Source organism: Vitis vinifera, chromosome 5 (genome assembly GCF_030704535.1).
Source record: "Vitis vinifera cultivar Pinot Noir 40024 chromosome 5, ASM3070453v1".
NCBI lineage: Eukaryota > Viridiplantae > Streptophyta > Magnoliopsida > Vitales > Vitaceae > Vitis > Vitis vinifera.
The window spans coordinates 2,433,926-2,451,567 of record NC_081809.1 but is presented as its reverse complement, the minus strand read 5'-3'; the positions used below and the strand labels follow the sequence as shown (position 1 = coordinate 2,451,567).

The window sequence follows — 17,642 nt, the reverse complement described above, 5'->3', positions numbered from 1 at the left end:
GTATTTGTCTAAGACTAGGTTTTATTATTATTTTTTTATTACCATAAACAGTTTGTTCACCTTCCTCTTGCTTTATTTTGAAGGATTTCTTTGAACCTCCTCTTCCCCCTGGATGGAAATGGGCGTCAGGGTGGACTATTGACAAACCCCAGTTCGTTGACGTTGATGGCTGGGCCTATGGGCCTGACTATCACAGTTTGAAATGGCCTCCAACCTCCCTAAAGTCAGGCACAAAATCCGCTGTTGATGTTGTCCGTCGAAGGCGTTGGATTCGTACGAGGGAGCAAGTCACTGAACAAGGCACAAATAACATGAGTGTTTTCACAGTCATAAATCCTGGATCTTCTTCTATTTTACCATGGAAAAGCATGTCCAAGAATTCTGATCATTGTTTACAAGTTCGGCCATGTGTTAATTATTCCCAACCCTCATACTCATGGAGTCAAGCAGTTTCTGTAGGTTCTGACCATGCCATGAAACAAGGAAATAAAATGGCCGTTGTTACATTCAAGTTGAATGAACTTGAGAAGAAAGATATGCTTTTGTGTTGTCGTCCGGATACTGGGAGCAAATTATTTTGGTTTAGTGTTGGAGCAGATGCTTCAGTTCTCCATACAGAACTAAATTCTCCTGTCTATGATTGGAAAATATCTATCAACTCTCCTCTAAAGTTGGATAACCGACTTCCTTGTCCAGCTGAATTCACGATCTGGGAAAAAACAAAAGAAGGGAATAGCCTTGAACGAGAACATGGTATAATCTCTTCACGTAAGAGTGTACACATATATTCGGCTGATGTCCAGAGACCTATATATCTTTCATTGTTTGTTCAGGGTGGTTGGGTTTTGGAGAAGGTAAGAATCTTGGTCCTAAATGCTTAAACTTACTTTTTAGTCATCATGTCTAAAAGCAATGGATGTGGAAACTGTTTCACTTGACAAGCATTGTTTTTCATGCAGGACCCTATTCTTGTTTTGGATCTTTCATCCAATGAGCATGTTGCATCCTTTTGGATGGTTCACCAACAAAGTAAAAGGTTTGTGCTTCCCAGTATTTTCCTTTGGTGTTCTATGTTGTGCCACCTTGGTGCCTTGGAGTTCCTAAATTCAATTAGGAACTAAAAGGCCATATTGAATTCTTGTTTCCCCTATGAATGCATTATTTTTTAGAAAAACAGAATATTATTAACAGTGCCTCAAGAAAAAGGGGCCCACCAACATCAATGGGGGAATACAAAGGGCACCCGAATGGCAAAGAAATAGAAGAGAGAAACAAAAAACAGGTCCATTCCATTAAGAAGTGTCAACCAATCAATAAGATCTAATATAGACAGAGACAACAACTAAGAATTTCCAAAACCAAAGCAACATAGAATTCAGGAATGAGCTGTGGTACCATGAGCTGAGTGCTCACATTCTCAAAAGCTCTATAATTCCTCTCTTTCCAAAATAAAGATAATGGAGCAACCCTCCAAACCTTCCTTTGGTTCATACCCAAAAATGTCCCATGCCAACTTCAAATGATTAATTAGCACATCCATTCTTCACATACACATACACATGCAATTAAAGAATTGCATGGAAGAGTGGTGGTGAGGGAGAGATACATGAATATTTACCATGTTTTCTTCTCCATGATAAGTTTTTTATGCAATGTGAATTGTTCCATGGTGATAAGTTTAAGAACTAATTGTCTGGATAACTCTGTTGGAAGTTTTACTTTTACGGATAAATAAGTCATTGCTTTATTATAATTCATCTTTAATCAAACATTACTTTTGTCAATCCATAATCCATATAATTTTCTGTCCATAGGAGATTGCGTGTGCGCATTGAACGTGACATGGGAGAATGCAGTGCTGCACCCAAAACCATAAGATTTTTTGTTCCATACTGGATCAGTAATGATTCATCTCTATCTTTGGCATATCAAGTTGTAGAAATTGAACCAGTGGACAATGCAGATGTTGATTCCCTTTTGCTCTCTAGAGCAGTTAGATCTGCAAAAACAGCGCTGAAAAATCCTATGAACTCAATGGAAAGGAGGCATCCTGGTGGAAGGAAAAATATTCAAGTACTAGAAGTGATCGAGGACACAAGTCCAACACCCAGCATGCTTTCTCCTCAAGACTATGCAGGTCGTAGTGGGGTTAATCTGTTTCCATCTCGAAATGAAGCACATCTGTCCCCAAGGGTTGGCATTTCTGTTGCTATTCGTCATTCTGAAAATTTCAGTCCTGGGATTTCTCTTTTTGAGCTGGAAAACAAGGTGATTTTCATGGACAGTGATTTTTCCTTCAAGATGGCTTGGGATTTATTTTTGTTTTGGCTTTGCACATGCATGCACGTGTGTGTGTGTGTTATTTGAAGATAAATCTTGTGGACTTGTCTTTCAGGGAAGGGTTGATGTCAAGGCATTTTATTCAGATGGCTCTTACTACAAGCTTTCAGCACTAATGAACATGACCTCCGATAGAACAAAGGTTGAATTCTTCTATTTTGGCTCACTCTCTGGTTAAGGTTCTGTCATGCATGACACTGAATTGAAATTTCTTCATTTGTTATTTATAATCAACTTCTTCATTTTGGTGATTGAGGTTCTCATGTGAGAAGCAGATTTCATTTCATGATAATCAGCTTTAGAGCAGAATTTATATCAAACCCTAATCATTCATTATCCTTGTACATCATAGCAATAATCACTGGAAACAAGATTTCAGCTTTAAATCCTGTTATTCCTTCTTAATATTTTTGTTATATGAACTGAATTGTAGCCCACATTTTCCTTATTAATTTTGTTGAATAACCAATACAAGTTTGTACAAATGTTCCTTTTATCACTCAAAGCTTCATTCTTTTAAGTTACTTTCAAAGTACAGTCAATGAATTAAAGACCAGAAATACTTACTCTCAACACTAAGATTATGCCACATCCTTCTTACTCTTAACTTGGGAGCAATATATTTTTTTGATCAGAGTAGCTTGGGAGCAATATTGGGAAGCATCTTTCAGCAATATAAATAGAATACAAGACTGCAATATGACACAATTCTTTTCTATGGTCTTATGTGTCAAGATCAACATGCCACATGTCTTTAAAAGAGAGAAAACTGAGAGAAAAAAGAAAATTCGAAGCAGTCAAAGGCTAATGCACTCTTTTAGAAAATGAACTTCCTTAGGTGTTATATCTGCACTGTTACAAGATCCAACCTAACTTTTCAGAATAAAAATCCACAGAAGATGACAAATCATTCTCCAATTTAGTCTTGTGGGAAAATCAAATGACTGGCTCTTATGTCAGCAATGTAAGAGAAGAAAGGAAACTTACATGTGGAGTGTCCACAAAGGGGGTAGGATTTGCATTTGGATAATGTAACTACAGATTTCACTGGACAGTGAAGTCAGTTTTTTTTTTCTTAATCTTCACTGATATGATACTTTTGACACTAATTAACAATTCCTAAACTGATTTATATGCAGGTTGTTCATTTCCAGCCACATACCTTGTTCATTAATAGGGTTGGTTGCAGTCTCTGCTTGCAGCAGTGTTATTCTCAGTCAGAGGAGTGGATTCATACCACTGATCCTCCAAAAACCTTTGGATGGCTGACCTCTGCCAAAGTTGAATTGCTGAAGGTCAGTGCAGATGAACTGTCCTTACTATTAACTGGATGCAGCAGCTATGGATAATTATAAAGATGAGATCCTTCAAAAATGGGATATGAGAATTCCTACTGTCATTTTTATTTATTTTTCATTCTCTTTCTTCATTTCCAATAAATAGTTTGGCTTTAGATATGAAGAATGTATTTTCTGTGACTTATGTGGGGAGTTTATTTCTCTTTTCAGTTACGGTTGGATGGTTACAAGTGGAGCTATCCATTTAGTATCGATACTGAAGGTGTGATGTGCATTTCCTTAAAGAAAGATACTGGAAGTGAAAAAGCAAATTTAAGAGTAGAAGTAAGAAGTGGAACAAAAAGCTCACACTATGAAGTTATTTTCCGTCCCAATTCATCATCAAGCCCTTACAGGTTTAACTGTATTCCCATATTATTTTCTTGTAACAGTTATTCTATTTGTTCCTTTCTGTTTCAATTGTGCAACCTTGAAGGGTTTGGAGAAAAAAAACACACGTCCTCACACAAATATCTTCTAGCATAAAACATCTATGATAATTCTACTGAAGCATTAAATGCTGCTGAATTTTTCTCAAAATAGTATGAATTGATGAACTGTAAGGATTCATTTAGAAATTAGTTCATGGGATATGCTGAAAACTATAGCTATAATTATACTTTCTAAATTCTGTCACATTTAGAAATAGTTAATCAATAGTTCTTTGCTATCTTATTTTACTTGGTTATTTATATATGTTCATTCTTTGAGAAAAAGTGACTAAAAACTCTTCAATTAACAGGATTGAAAACCATTCAATGTTTTTACCAATTCGCTTTCGACAAGTGGATGGTGCAAGTGATTCCTGGAGGTCTCTTCCTCCTAATGCAGCTGCTTCTTTTTTATGGGAAGACGTTGGCAGAAAACGGTTGTTGGAACTCTTGGTGGATGGGACTGACCTGAAGAAATCAGAAAAGTACAATATTGATGAGATTTTTGATCACCAACCCATCCATGTGTCAGGTGCACCTGTCAAAGCTTTACGTGTTACTATTTTGAAGGAAGAGAAAATGAATGTAATTAAGATTAGTGACTGGATGCCAGAAAATGAACCTCTGGCAATTACAAGTGAAAGACTTCCACCATCTTTGTTACAGTTTTCTACAAGTGATCAACATCAAGAATCGCTTTCCACCTGTGAATTTCATGTTATTGTTGAGATTGCTGAGCTTGGACTATCGATTATTGACCATACACCTGAGGAGATATTGTACCTGTCAGTGCAGAATCTTCTTTTCTCACATTCATCGGGCTTGGGCTCTGGAATCAGTAGGTAAGATTTCCTTTCAATAACTACTTTATGGCTGAAGGAACAACTTGGACAAATTGGTTGATCTGTATAGAAGTATGTCTTTGACGAAGTTATTAGATCTTCTATTTTAATTATAGGAACTGATAATTAAGAATAATTGATTCAGGAAATTTTCATATTCTTTTGTATCACAGGTTTAAATTGAGAATGCTTGGAATTCAAGTGGATAACCAGTTACCATTAACTCCGATGCCTGTTCTCTTTAGACCACAGAGAGTTGGAGATGAGACAGATTACATCCTCAAATTTTCCATGACGCTGCAATCAAATGGGTCATTGGATTTATGTGTCTATCCATATATTGGTTTCCATGTGAGTATGCAAAACTTTGACTATTGTGCAAAAAAAAAAAAAAAATTCTTTGTGTCCATTCTTACTAACAATATCCATGCTGATTGCTTCCAATTAGGGACCTGAAAATTCTGCCTTCTTGATAAACATTCATGAACCAATAATTTGGCGCCTTCATGAGATGATCCAGCAGGTTAATCTCAATAGATTATATGATTCTCAGACCACTGCTGTTTCGGTTGATCCAATCATTCAAATTGGGTATGCAACAACCTGTTTTGAAATTTGGCTTTCAAATTTTGATTTTTTCTGTGCATATGATTTTTTGAAAATTTACCCATTAACATTATACATCGAATGACAGAGTTCTTAACATCTCGGAAGTCCGACTCAGAGTATCGATGGCTATGTCACCAAGTCAACGGCCAAGAGGTGTACTTGGGTTTTGGTCATCATTGATGACTGCATTGGGGAACATGGAAAATATGCCTGTAAGTATTATGATTATTTTTTTTATGGTTTCTTTTGAGATCTTTCTTTTCTTTTAAGTTTGATCTTCAAACTTTCTGACTGAGCCTGAAGGACCACACCTGAGGGCATTTGAGAACAAGCAATGCATGCTGGGGAATCTGCCCCTCCATTTGATGAATTGCTCCTAAGAGATCACTTGCTCAAAAACTGATTTGAGCTAACGATTTTAGTACCCAATTTTCTCATCCTCATTCAACTTTTGCCGTTGATAAATATGCTTCTAAGCATGGTATTCTACGGTGGTATGAAGTGGGTTCACAACCTTGCTTGTGAGCCACTTTGTATTGTTGTAGCCTAGGTTGGAATGACTCTTAAAATCACTCTTTACCATTATTTTTTTTTATGACTAATGTGTTTAATAGAGTAAATAAAGACTGATTCTCAAGCAATCACCCAAAGAAATCCTTATATTGATTAAAACAATCGCAAGGTATCAATAGGAATAGTGGGGTTAAGAATTTTTAAGGCATATGATTTATGAATTATGCAATGGTAGAATAATGTCACCCCAAAAATCTTTAGTAACATTTTTTATAAACATCAAAGCCCCAACAACCTCAAGAAGATGTCTATTTTTTCTCTCTATCACTTCATTTTGTTGTGATGTATTCATACAAGAAATTTGATGGATTATTCTATTTTCAAAAAAATATGATCTAACAACATTATTGAAATATTCCCTCCCCATCCCACCATTCTCTAATTTGAGAATTAGTAGTTTGGCGTCAAATCAAGTAATATGAGAAAAAATATGAATTCTCTTCATTAATTCAAAAAAGAAGGAATTACACCAAAAAAAGATATAGAGGAAGAGGCAACAACATATTTGCCATTTTTCAAGGGATGCGCCCACTAACCTAACGGAGAAAATCTCACCACTAAACTAGGAAACTAAATTAGAGATGAGATTGAGTAATAGACCACCCAAATCTCCTCCTTATTATGGTATACAAAACTTAACTAAAATAACACTCAACAACCATAAAACACCAAGAAATCAAGACTAATAAAGAGATGGATTTCCAAAAATCATGTTATGGAAATTTTTGAAAGTGAAAAAAACTTCAAAGTTATTTTTGAGAAAATAAACCCAAGTGACCTTAGTACAATCATCTATAAAAGTGGCAAACCATATATAACCTGAGAGAGAAGCCACTCTAGATGAAACCTAAACATCACTATCAACGTATTGATGTTTTAAGATTCAAGTGGGCATTCTATTGATGTGATAAGCTGATGTAAGAATAGCCTCGCCTTAGATATATTTTTGAATGTGAGTGGAGAACATAAGTGATCTAGCAACTTCTAGGAGATGTCTATTTTTTCTCTCTAAAACTTCATTTTATTGAGCGTCAACATATGAACTTTGATGCACTATGTCATCACTTAATAGATAAGTACCAAGGATAGATTTGAAGTACTCTCTGGCATTGTCACTTCTCAAAACTTGCATTTTGGCTTGAAATTGGGTCTGAATCTTGTTGTTAAAGTTTTTGAAATTCTAATCTACTTCGGATTTTTCCTTTATGAGGAATATCCAAGTAATTTTGATGTGATCATCCACAAAAGATACAAACCATCTAGTACCTGTAACGTTATTGACCCTGGAGGGTCCCTAAATATCACTATGAATCATTGAAAAAGGATGAGATGATTGTATGATTGATTTGGATAAGAATTGTGAACATGTTTGGATAATTGAAAAATCTCACACTAAAAAAACTTAGAACCCTTATTGTTGAATAATGAAGGAAAAAGTTTTTCAAGATACTAGAAGCTTGGGTGACCCAATCAATAGTGCCATAACATGATTGCATTATCATATTAGAACTAACAACTGAAAGGGAACATTTCTCAAACTAATTTTTTAAAGAAACACAACTTGCCTTTTGAGTTTATCTTTCAGGATAATCATTAACTTTGAGGAGATAGAGTCCCGAATACATCTTAGCATTGTCAATTGTCTTTCCAAATCCAAGTCCTAAAATTCACAATAGTTTGGGAAGAATTTAGCAACACATTTTAGTTCTCGAGTGAGTTTGTTAATAAATAGCAGATTGCAATCCAAATTTGAATCTAAGAGTACACAATCAAGAGTTAGGTTCTTTGACATAATAACAAAACTTGTATCAGACACCTTTGAGAGAGATTCATCAATAATTTGGATGGTAAAATTCTCACAACATGGGTTGTACTTATGAAAAATATTGGCATCTCCAGTCATGTGATCTAATGCTCCTAAGTCCACAAACCATGGACTTAGTGTCTCTCTTTTTACTTTTAAGGTGCTCAGAAATTACCTTTCTGTGCAAGGGATCTGAATCCAATAACAGAGGTGACATGACTTTGTTGTGACTGATTGAACATCTTTTGTAAGAGTTCCATTTGTTCTTTGCTGAAAGGACCTGGTTCCATTGTTGTAGAATTCTCATCAACTGAGGCTAGATTGCTATGACTTTCTCTGTCATTTGAAGGATGTGTTGGCTTCCAATCTGTTGGTTTGTCATGAATCTTCCAGAAAGGGATCTTAATTCTTATCTGTTGGTTCCTCCTTGTTGTGACCAGGTTTTCAACAGTGGTGGCACTATGGTCTTCCTTTCCTTTGTCGATTATCATTAAAGTGATATTGGACTCCTCAAGCAGCAAGGGCTGAGCTTTCTATGGCTGGAGTGCTGTTTTGGGATCCCATCATCACTTTCTTTCTGCTTTCTTCTCTAGGGACTTCTGAGAAGGCTTCCCAGATGTTGGGAAGAGGCTTCGTTCCCAATATTCTTCCTTGTACTTCATCTAGATTCTTGTTGAGTCCCAATAAAAGCTTAAATATTTTTTTCTTGTCAATGGTCTTAGACTTGATCTCATCTTCTGGACAATCCTAATCATGTTCAAACAATGTCCAACTGTTGCCAATATCGAGTGAGCATGTTAAAGCATTAGGTGACAGATAAATCTCCTTGGCATAGGTCATGAAGGATGCTTTCCATCTCGAACAACTCCAACCTGTTTTTGTTGTTCAAATAGGTCTCCTTAGTTGTATCCCATATCTCCTTCGCTGTTACATAGAACAAAAAATTCTCTTCTGTATCATTATTCATAGAGTTGATTAACCATGACATTGCCATTTTGTTCTCTAACTTACACACCTTAAATCTTGGAACTTCCTTCTTTAGTGTTGTTCACAGGTTATAGATGAGATTGGGTAACAGACAACCCGAATCTCCTCCTTATTATGGGATACAAAACTTGACTAAAATAACACATAACTGCTATAAAACAGCAAGAAATCAAGACTAGTAAAGAGAGAATTTCCACAAATTATGTCTTGGAAATTTTTGACAGTGGAAAAAAATTTCAGACTTATTTTTGAAGCAGCAAACCATTTATAACCTGAGAGAGAGGTTACTCTAGATAAAACCTGATGAAACCTAAGCATCACTATCAACCAAGGAGAAAGGAATCAAAGATCTTTTATTATTTAAAGAAAAAAGACACATAATGATTTTTTGCCAATTCACAACTTTTAATTTGGAAAGATATAGACTAGAGCAAAGAATGAGATATAAAGTTTTTAAGGACATGGAACTCAGATGACCATGTCTTAGGTGATGCAGTCAGATTTCTTTCACTTGTTCTTCACATTTTCCACTATGATATGCTCAGATAGATGTTCTGTTGACTTCCAGATAGTACAACCCTTCTCTTTCTTCAGCATTGCTTTGTAAACATGAAAACTAGGCTAGAAAAGAAGTGGAATCATTGGCCATGTGATCCGGAGCCCCTAAATCAATTATCCAAAGTCTTGAAGGAAGACTAGAAATTGTAAGAGCAGAGTAGATATTACCTTATTGTGCAACAGCACAGGAAGAAGAAGGCACCTCAGATACTTGTCCTACATTTTGTACCAGAGGTCAAATTATTCCTTTGAGAATGGGGCCCCCTTTGAAGTAGATAAGGGGGAGGATTATTCTTCTTGTTCAACTTCCATAGCACTCTGAAACGTCTTGTTATTCTTGTAAGCCAATTTATCCCCTTTTTGCCCAACATGTCTCCTTTGTATGACTCGCTTATTATAAGAACTCTTGTTGCTTAGTGTCATGGATTCTACTTTTTAAGTCATAGATCTGCACAAAACTCTCCCATATTGAAATACATCTGAGCACTAGGATCCCATATCTCCTTCATTGTTAAGAGAAAAAAATAAGTTTTACCAATCTCTGGTTGCATAGAATTCAGCAACCAAGACATTATCATGAAATTTCCAGCATCACATGAATCAAACACCGCTTTGATAGCATTTTGAAGAGCAGAGGAAATTGTGTGAAAAAAACACTCTTATTGATTTTGGTAATTACAAAGGAATATTTACAGCTTAGGATACAACAGAAAAAGGAAAACAAATGTTCACAATTGACTTATATTTTTTATTTTTCTTAATCTAAGCTTTCCTAAATAGAATAATAAACTAGAAAAATTGTACAAAAATCAGGAATTAGCCAATCAAATCATAATTAACCTAGCAGTTGGATTGGCTTGTTGGACTATCGAACCTGCTCTCTCAGCTAATTCTTTCAAAACCTACTCAATCTTTTTTCTTCTTTTTCTAATTATGAATGGACTGACTCATTCGACAATGTTTACCAGCAATCAACTGGTCAAACTGCCCTTTTTTTTTTTGGTTTTTTGAGTGCATGCAAGAGCTTAGGTTTGAACCCAAGCCTCTCTTAAAAATAAGAGCAATGTTAGCACTCAACCAATGTAGCTTTCTTAACATATTATGGTTTAAATTAATTAAATAAACTATTTAAAAACTAGGATAAATTAATTTATCCAATTGTAAGATGATAACCATGAAAATAATATTGATTCAATACATAATAATTTTTAAGATAATAAAATAATAAATATATAGTTGTTGAAATGTGACTAAATTTAAATAATAAAATTTTGACTCTTGGATATATCTTCTTAATGGTTAAATGTTATATTTGTATTATTTAATAATATTAAATAAAAAAAGAGCCGCTGAAAAAACAACATAGGTATAAAAGAAAACAAACCTCCCTTCACCACCAAAACTCAACCAAAAGAGTACAGGAAAAACCTGAACGCGTACCCAACCCTTCAAAAAAACCTACTAAAGTCAATGGACAATCATTTACAAACAACTTTGACTTAGACCATAGAAAGCAAACAAACTCCCTTTTTAGTCTTTGGATAGAAAAAAACCTCATTATCATGATTTAATTTCTTCACGTTAAAGATAAAAAAATTGAAATATGTTTTTAAGTTTTTAAATTCTAATGATATATAAGCTATATATTTATAATGTCTGTGAAAAGAGAGAAAAGGGAGAATCCCTAATTTTTGTTATTGAAAAACTGTTAATAATACACATTGGACTTGGGTATATATATACATGTTAGTGGGACCCACAATACAATAAGGAAAGAAAAGGAAAAGTAAATAACTGAAATAATTGTACACTATTTAACACTCCCCCTCAAGTTGGAGCATATATGTTATATGCACCAAACTTGTTACAAATGTATTTAATTCTAGGATCTCTGAGAGATTTAATAAAAATATCTGTTAGTTGATCATTTGAATTGACAAAACTAGTCGCCACACATCCTGATGTGATCTTCTCTCTAATAAAGTGACAGTCAACTTCAATGTGTTTGGTCCTTTCATGGAAGACTGGATTGGATGCAATATGCAAAGCGGCTTGGTTGTCACAGATAAGTTTCATCTGTTCATCCTTTCCAAATCTCAACTCTCGAAGAACATGTTTCAGCCATATGAGTTCACATGTTGCCAGAGCCATAGCTTGATACTCGGCTTTAGCACTAGATCTGGCCACTACATCTTGTTTCTTACTCTTCCAGGATATTAGGTTACCTCCAATAAAAACACAATACCCGGAAGTGGAACGTCTATCTGTGGGTGAGCTAGCTCAATCTACATCTGTGTAACCAACAACCTGGGTATGACCTCTGTTCTCGTACAACACACCTTGGCCTGGTGTGCTTTTGATATATCGAAGAATGTGGATTACAGCATCCCAATGGCTATCACATGGTGACTGTAGGAATTGACTAACAACACTCACAGGAAAAGAAATGTCTAGATGAGTAATGGTGAGGTAGTTCAGTTTACCTACAAGTCGCCGATATCTCCCAGGATCTCCTAAAGGCTCCCCCTGTCCTGGTATAAGTTTGACATTTAGATCCATAGGAGTGTCTACCAGTTTACAGTCTAACATATCAGTTTCTTCCAAGATGTCTAAAGCATACTTCCTTTGGGAAAGAACCACACCGGAACTGGATTGAGTTATCTCAATCCCTAAGAAATACTTGAGTTTCTCCAAGTCTTTAGTCTGAAAGTGGGTGAAAAGGTGTTGCTTTAGTTTCTGAATACCGTTCTGATCACTACCTGTAATGACGATGTTGTCCACATAAACTACCAGATAAATACACTACCCCAAAGAGTTATGATGATAAAAAACGGAATGGTCTGTTGTACTGCGAAACATGCCAAACTCCTGAACAACAGAACTAAAACGGCTAAACCATGCTCGAGGAGATTGTTTCAAGCCATATAGAGAACGCCGTAACCTGCACACTAAACCAGACTCCCCCTGAGCAACAAAACCAGGTGGTTGCTCCATATAAACTTCCTCAGCAAGATCCCCATGAAGGAAATCATTTTTAATATCTAACTGATAAAGAGGCCAAGAACGCATAGCAGCCATGGAGAGCAATAGACGAACAGAAGCTATCTTGGCAACAGGAGAGAAACTGTCACCATAATCAGAACCATAAACCTAAGTATAGCCTTCAGCAACTAAGCGGACCTTAAGGCGATCAACCTGACCATCAGGGCCAACCTTAACTGTGTAGACCCAACGACAATCAACTGTAGATTTACCAGAGGGTAAATCAACAAGATCCCAAGTGTCATTGGAGTGTAAAGCAGCCATTTCGTCTACCATTGCTTGTCGCCAACCTGGATGGGAAAGAGCCTCAGGGGTGCTCTTGGGAAGAGAAACAGAAGATATAGCAGAAACAAATGCAGAATAGGGTGAAGATAATCGATGGTAACTCAAAAAAGTGTAAATGGGATGAGGATTACGAGTAGATCGATTACCTTTCCGAAGAGCAATGGGTAAGTCAGTAGAAGGAGGCAGAGCCGGGGCAGGAGAAGCCGAAGGGATAGGAAGTGAGCCAGCAGGTACCTCGACCAAAGAAGGAGGAACAGCGACACGATGACGATGATGATAAACCTGAAGTGGGCGAGAAGGCATTGCATCAGGTGGGGAGATAATGGGAAGGGGTAAGACTTCAAAAACAGGAAGAGTCTCAGAGGTGGAGAAGAATGGTGAGTCCTCAAAAAAGGTGATATTAGCGGAGAGAAAGTAGTGATGAGTCTCAGAGGAATAACAACTAACCCTTTTGAAGTTTGGAGTATCCCACGAAGATGCATTTTGTGGCTTTGGCAGAAAGTTTGTCCTGTCTAAGAGTGAGAATATGAACAAAGCAAGTATAACAAAAAACACGAGGAGGAAGGAAATAAAATGGTTGGTCAGGGAAAAGAATGGAATGAGGAATCTGATCGTGTAATACAGATGAGGGCATATGATTAATCAAATAACATGCTGTAAGAACAGCGTCCCCCCAAAAACGAAAAGGAACATTACCATAGAGAAGGAAAGTACGAGCTGTCTCAACAAGATGTCGATTCTTACGTTCAGCTACCCCATTTTGTTAAGGAGTATGAGTACAAGAAGACTGATGAAGGATCCCATGTTGAGACATAAATGAAGTAAATGGTGCAGAAAAATATTCCCTGGCATTGTCACTACGTAACACACGAATAGAAATATTGAACTGGGTTTGGATTTCAACATAAAATTTCTGGAAAATAGAGAATAACTCAACTTAATTTTTCATTAAAAATAACCAAGTACATCGAGAATAGTCATCAATGAAAGTGACAAAATACTAAAATCCTAAAATAGACGCGGTCCGACAAGGACCCCAAGCATCAATGTGGACAAGTTCAAAAGGAGACTTTGCCCGATTATTCAAACGCTTTGGGAACGAGACACGAGTATGTTTCCCAAGTTGACAGGACTCACACGCAAGCGACGACAAAGATGAAAAACGAAGGACCATTTTCTGGAACTTGGATAGACTAGGGTGGCCCAGGCAACTGTGGATGAGGAGGGGAGCATCAGTGGAAATGCAAACTGCAGAAGTTGAAGGCGAGGTGAGGTGATAGAGGCCTTAAAACTCACGTCCTATGCCAATCGTCTTCCCCGTGCTCCGGTCCTGCAAGGTCACAAATTTATCAGAGAAAGTGATGGAATAGTTAAGAGTGCGAGTTATTTTGCTGATGGAAATAAGATTAAAAGGACACTCAGGGGCATAAAGGATAGGATGGAGAGGTAGGGAAGGGAGAGGATGAGCTAAACCAAAACCTTTAGCCATAGTTTGGGAACCATTAGCTAAAGTAACAGTAGGTAAGGCAGAGGTAGTAGTAATAGAAGAGAAAAGATCCTTATTGCCAGATATGTGATCAGAAGTGCCAGAATCTAGAATCCTAGGTCCAAGAGAAGATGTGTGGGTAAGACAAGTAAAAGCATTACCAATCTGGGCAACAGAAGCAACAGAAGCTGACTTGGTGGCCTGATAGCGGAGATAGTCATCATACTCACTGTCAGTTAGGGAAATACCCTGAGATGTGGAGGAACTGGGAGGCTGAGGCGGCTGAGGATCATATGACTTGGCCACGTGGGCACTGCGGGGAGGCCGCCCATGTAACTGATAACACCGATCACGAGTGTTGCCAAGCTTATTGCAATAGGTGCAATGAGGATGTTGGCCTCTACCTCGGTTACCACTGCGTCCTCCTCGAGAGTTAGTTTGAGAAACTAACACAGAAGAATCTGAAGTGTTATCAGATGGCAAAGTCTGAGTTGAGGAGATATGGAGGAGGCGAGCAAACACATCATCCAAGGATGGAACGGAGGAACTGCTAAGAATCTGATCGCGGACGGTCTCAAGATCTAGACAGAGGCCAATAAGCGTAAGAACCATGAAGAACTTGTCAATCTGTATTCGTTGATCCCCAACATCTGTAGTAAGAGGCATCAAGGTCAAGAATTCCTCCTTAAGAGAGGCAATCTGGCCAATATAAGTAGATAAATCCATGTCTTGTTGTCTGACATTGACAATGGAAGAAGTCAGCTTATAAAGACGTTGGATATCATTCGTGTATAGCCCTTTCGCCTGATTCCAAAATTTAAAGCATGTTTTGTAAGCCCGAAGATGAAGCGGAATCTTAGGATCAACTGATTGACATAACACACTACATAATTGTGCATCTATCTTCCTCCATTGTACTTTGTCAACCTCAGGGATATCCGCCTCCTATCTAACAAGGTGATCCTCATAACCTTGACCCATAAACCAAAGCTTCACAGAGGCAGACCGGGACAAATAATTTTCACTGCCAACCAATTTCTCCAAAGTAATCATAGGAGATCCAGATATGACAGAGGAAAAAATGGAACTTTTAGTAGTCGTATCTACTTATCTGGAGAACGAAATATGTTTGGATCAAAGAAAGCCCTAATACGGCTTCAGATCGCGGTTGAAAGAAGAAAAACCAAGGATCCGCGGCTGTGAGAGACCAAATAGTAAAGAAAAACAAATGTGGCACTACTGGAAGGGTTGAAGAACACTTCCTAAGACACGTGTAGGGCTTGGGGTGGAGAGGAAGTCACCGAAGGTCGCCAGAAAGGCTGTTTAGAGGGCCGGCGGAGACAAAAAACCCCAAAAAATGCACTTGTAGGGCTCGGATGGCACAAGCACAGATGGAGGGTGGTTAGATGGCGTCAAGCAAGGCTGAAGGTGGAAGCGCATGGCCGGAAAGTGCTCCACGCAACCTCACGTGCCGGCGCGTGAGGTTCAAGTCACCGAGAAGAAACGCGCGTGGCCGACACGTGGCTGAGAATCTCCCTCCGGTGCTTTGACAAAACTTGAAGATCTCCTCCTTGCGCACTTGATGGTATGGTCGGTGTCGGAAAAGGACTTCGTCGGAAAAAGTTGCCAGAAAAGTCGCAGGCGGTGAGGGTTTTCTGACAATGATACAGTTGATCGGAAAGCTTTAGGAGATGGGAAAGGTGACCAGAATGAGACACGGTCACTGAAAGATTTCCCAAAATTGATTCACGGATAAACCGAAAATAATTAGGGTTTTTTTCTCCCTAGGCTCTGATACCATGTGAAAAGAGAGAAAAGGGAGAATCCCTAATTTTTGTTATTGAAAAACTGTTAATAATACACATTGGACTTGGGTATATATATACATGTTAGTGGGACCCACAATACAATAAGGAAAAAAAAGGAAAAGTAAATAACTGAAATAACTGTACACTATCTAACAGTGTCAATAAATCATGACCCAATAATTTTACGATTATGAAAAGATTGTTTAAATGTTAGTTTTAAAACCGTAGTTTGTCAAACGCTTAACTACTTTTGTCACAAATGATTTTTCTTTAATACCACTAAAAGTGATTTTCCTAAAAGTTGCAGTAATACCAAACTAGCTCTACATCTGGTTGGACATCCACTGGGCTAACTGCTTGAGCATCTCATACCTGTTGGGATGAAGCTTTATTGCTTGAAATAAACTAGTTCTAGTATGTTGTTTAGCTCATGAAACTATAGTTTTGCCTTTTAATGATCAGACATTCAAGTCAGGGACAAAGTGGCTCTTAAAGTTTTCTTTTCTTTTTTCCTTTTCTTTTCTTGATGGACTACTAAGAGATTGTAACTTTTATTCTGCGTGTCATGCATTTTTCAGATTATAAGAGAAACTAATTGCATTATTGAATATTCATCTTTTCAATGTGAAATCAGATCAGGATAAATCAAAGATTTCATGAGAATGTATGCATGCGACAGAGTGCTCTTATTAGTAATGCTATCTCAAACATTCAAAAGGATCTTCTTAGCCAGCCACTTCAACTGCTGTCTGGCGTTGATATACTGGGTAATGCAAGCAGTGCTCTAGGACATATGAGCAAAGGTGTGGCAGCCTTATCTATGGATAAGAAGTTCATACAAAACAGGCAGAGACAGGTTTGTCGTAATATTTCACTTAGATTAATCTTTCATATAGATGTCGAAGATTGACCACTTTCTGCATGTTGGCAAATCTGTATAATATGAACTGTATGGACCATGTATCAACTACTTAAGACGCATTTGGCACAGGTTTTAAGGTTGAGACAACTAGTGGTGTTTCACCTACTATCTATTCTTTCTTGCAGGAAAATATTTAAAGATAATTATGTAACATTTAATGGTCCATTTTATTCATTGAGATAAAAACCTAAGTCTTTTGTCTGTGTTAAATCTGTAGAAAAGTGGAAACTAATAGTAATACATGCAGCGAGGGTTGACTTTCCAGTCCTTGATTTTGGCACTAAGACAAGTTCAACCTCCTTAGCTCAGAGAAATATGGCTATCTGGTGCATCTGTGTATGTGTGTGTGTCTCATAAAAATAAATAAATAAAAATTAAAAATTAAAAATAAAAAGAGAGAGAGAAGAGATAAAAACATGTATTTTCTTGTTTCTGTTAAATCTGTAGAAAAGTAAAATTTAATGGTAATGCGGTTAAGGATAATTTCCCTGAGTCCTTGATTCTTCCACTGAAACAGTTCGATTTCCTCAGCTTGAGATCTTTTTGCCATCTTAGATATTTGGAAAATATGGTGGTCTGGTATTCGCATGTGAGAAATAGGTACTTCCTAAAAATTAC

General features: G+C 37.2%; 1 protein-coding gene across 3 annotated transcripts in view; it reads left to right on the top strand.

The window, feature by feature from the left end:
- Positions 1-17,642, top strand: part of LOC100258011 (uncharacterized) — a 107,332-nt gene that overhangs the window by 86,345 nt on the left and 3,345 nt on the right. For all 3 annotated transcript variants that reach the window (XR_009465632.1, XR_009465631.1, XM_019219923.2), the window contains exons 49-59: positions 84-854; positions 960-1,036; positions 1,815-2,268; positions 2,396-2,482; positions 3,480-3,635; positions 3,849-4,033; positions 4,420-4,950; positions 5,124-5,301; positions 5,399-5,541; positions 5,645-5,771; positions 16,737-16,958. Coding sequence is in view for 1 of the 3 variants with exons in the window: in XM_019219923.2 (XP_019075468.1) it covers positions 84-854; positions 960-1,036; positions 1,815-2,268; positions 2,396-2,482; positions 3,480-3,635; positions 3,849-4,033; positions 4,420-4,950; positions 5,124-5,301; positions 5,399-5,541; positions 5,645-5,771; positions 16,737-16,958 (2,931 nt within the window). In the remaining 2 variants the exon portion in view is untranslated. The remainder of the gene's footprint in view (positions 1-83; positions 855-959; positions 1,037-1,814; positions 2,269-2,395; positions 2,483-3,479; positions 3,636-3,848; positions 4,034-4,419; positions 4,951-5,123; positions 5,302-5,398; positions 5,542-5,644; positions 5,772-16,736; positions 16,959-17,642) is intronic.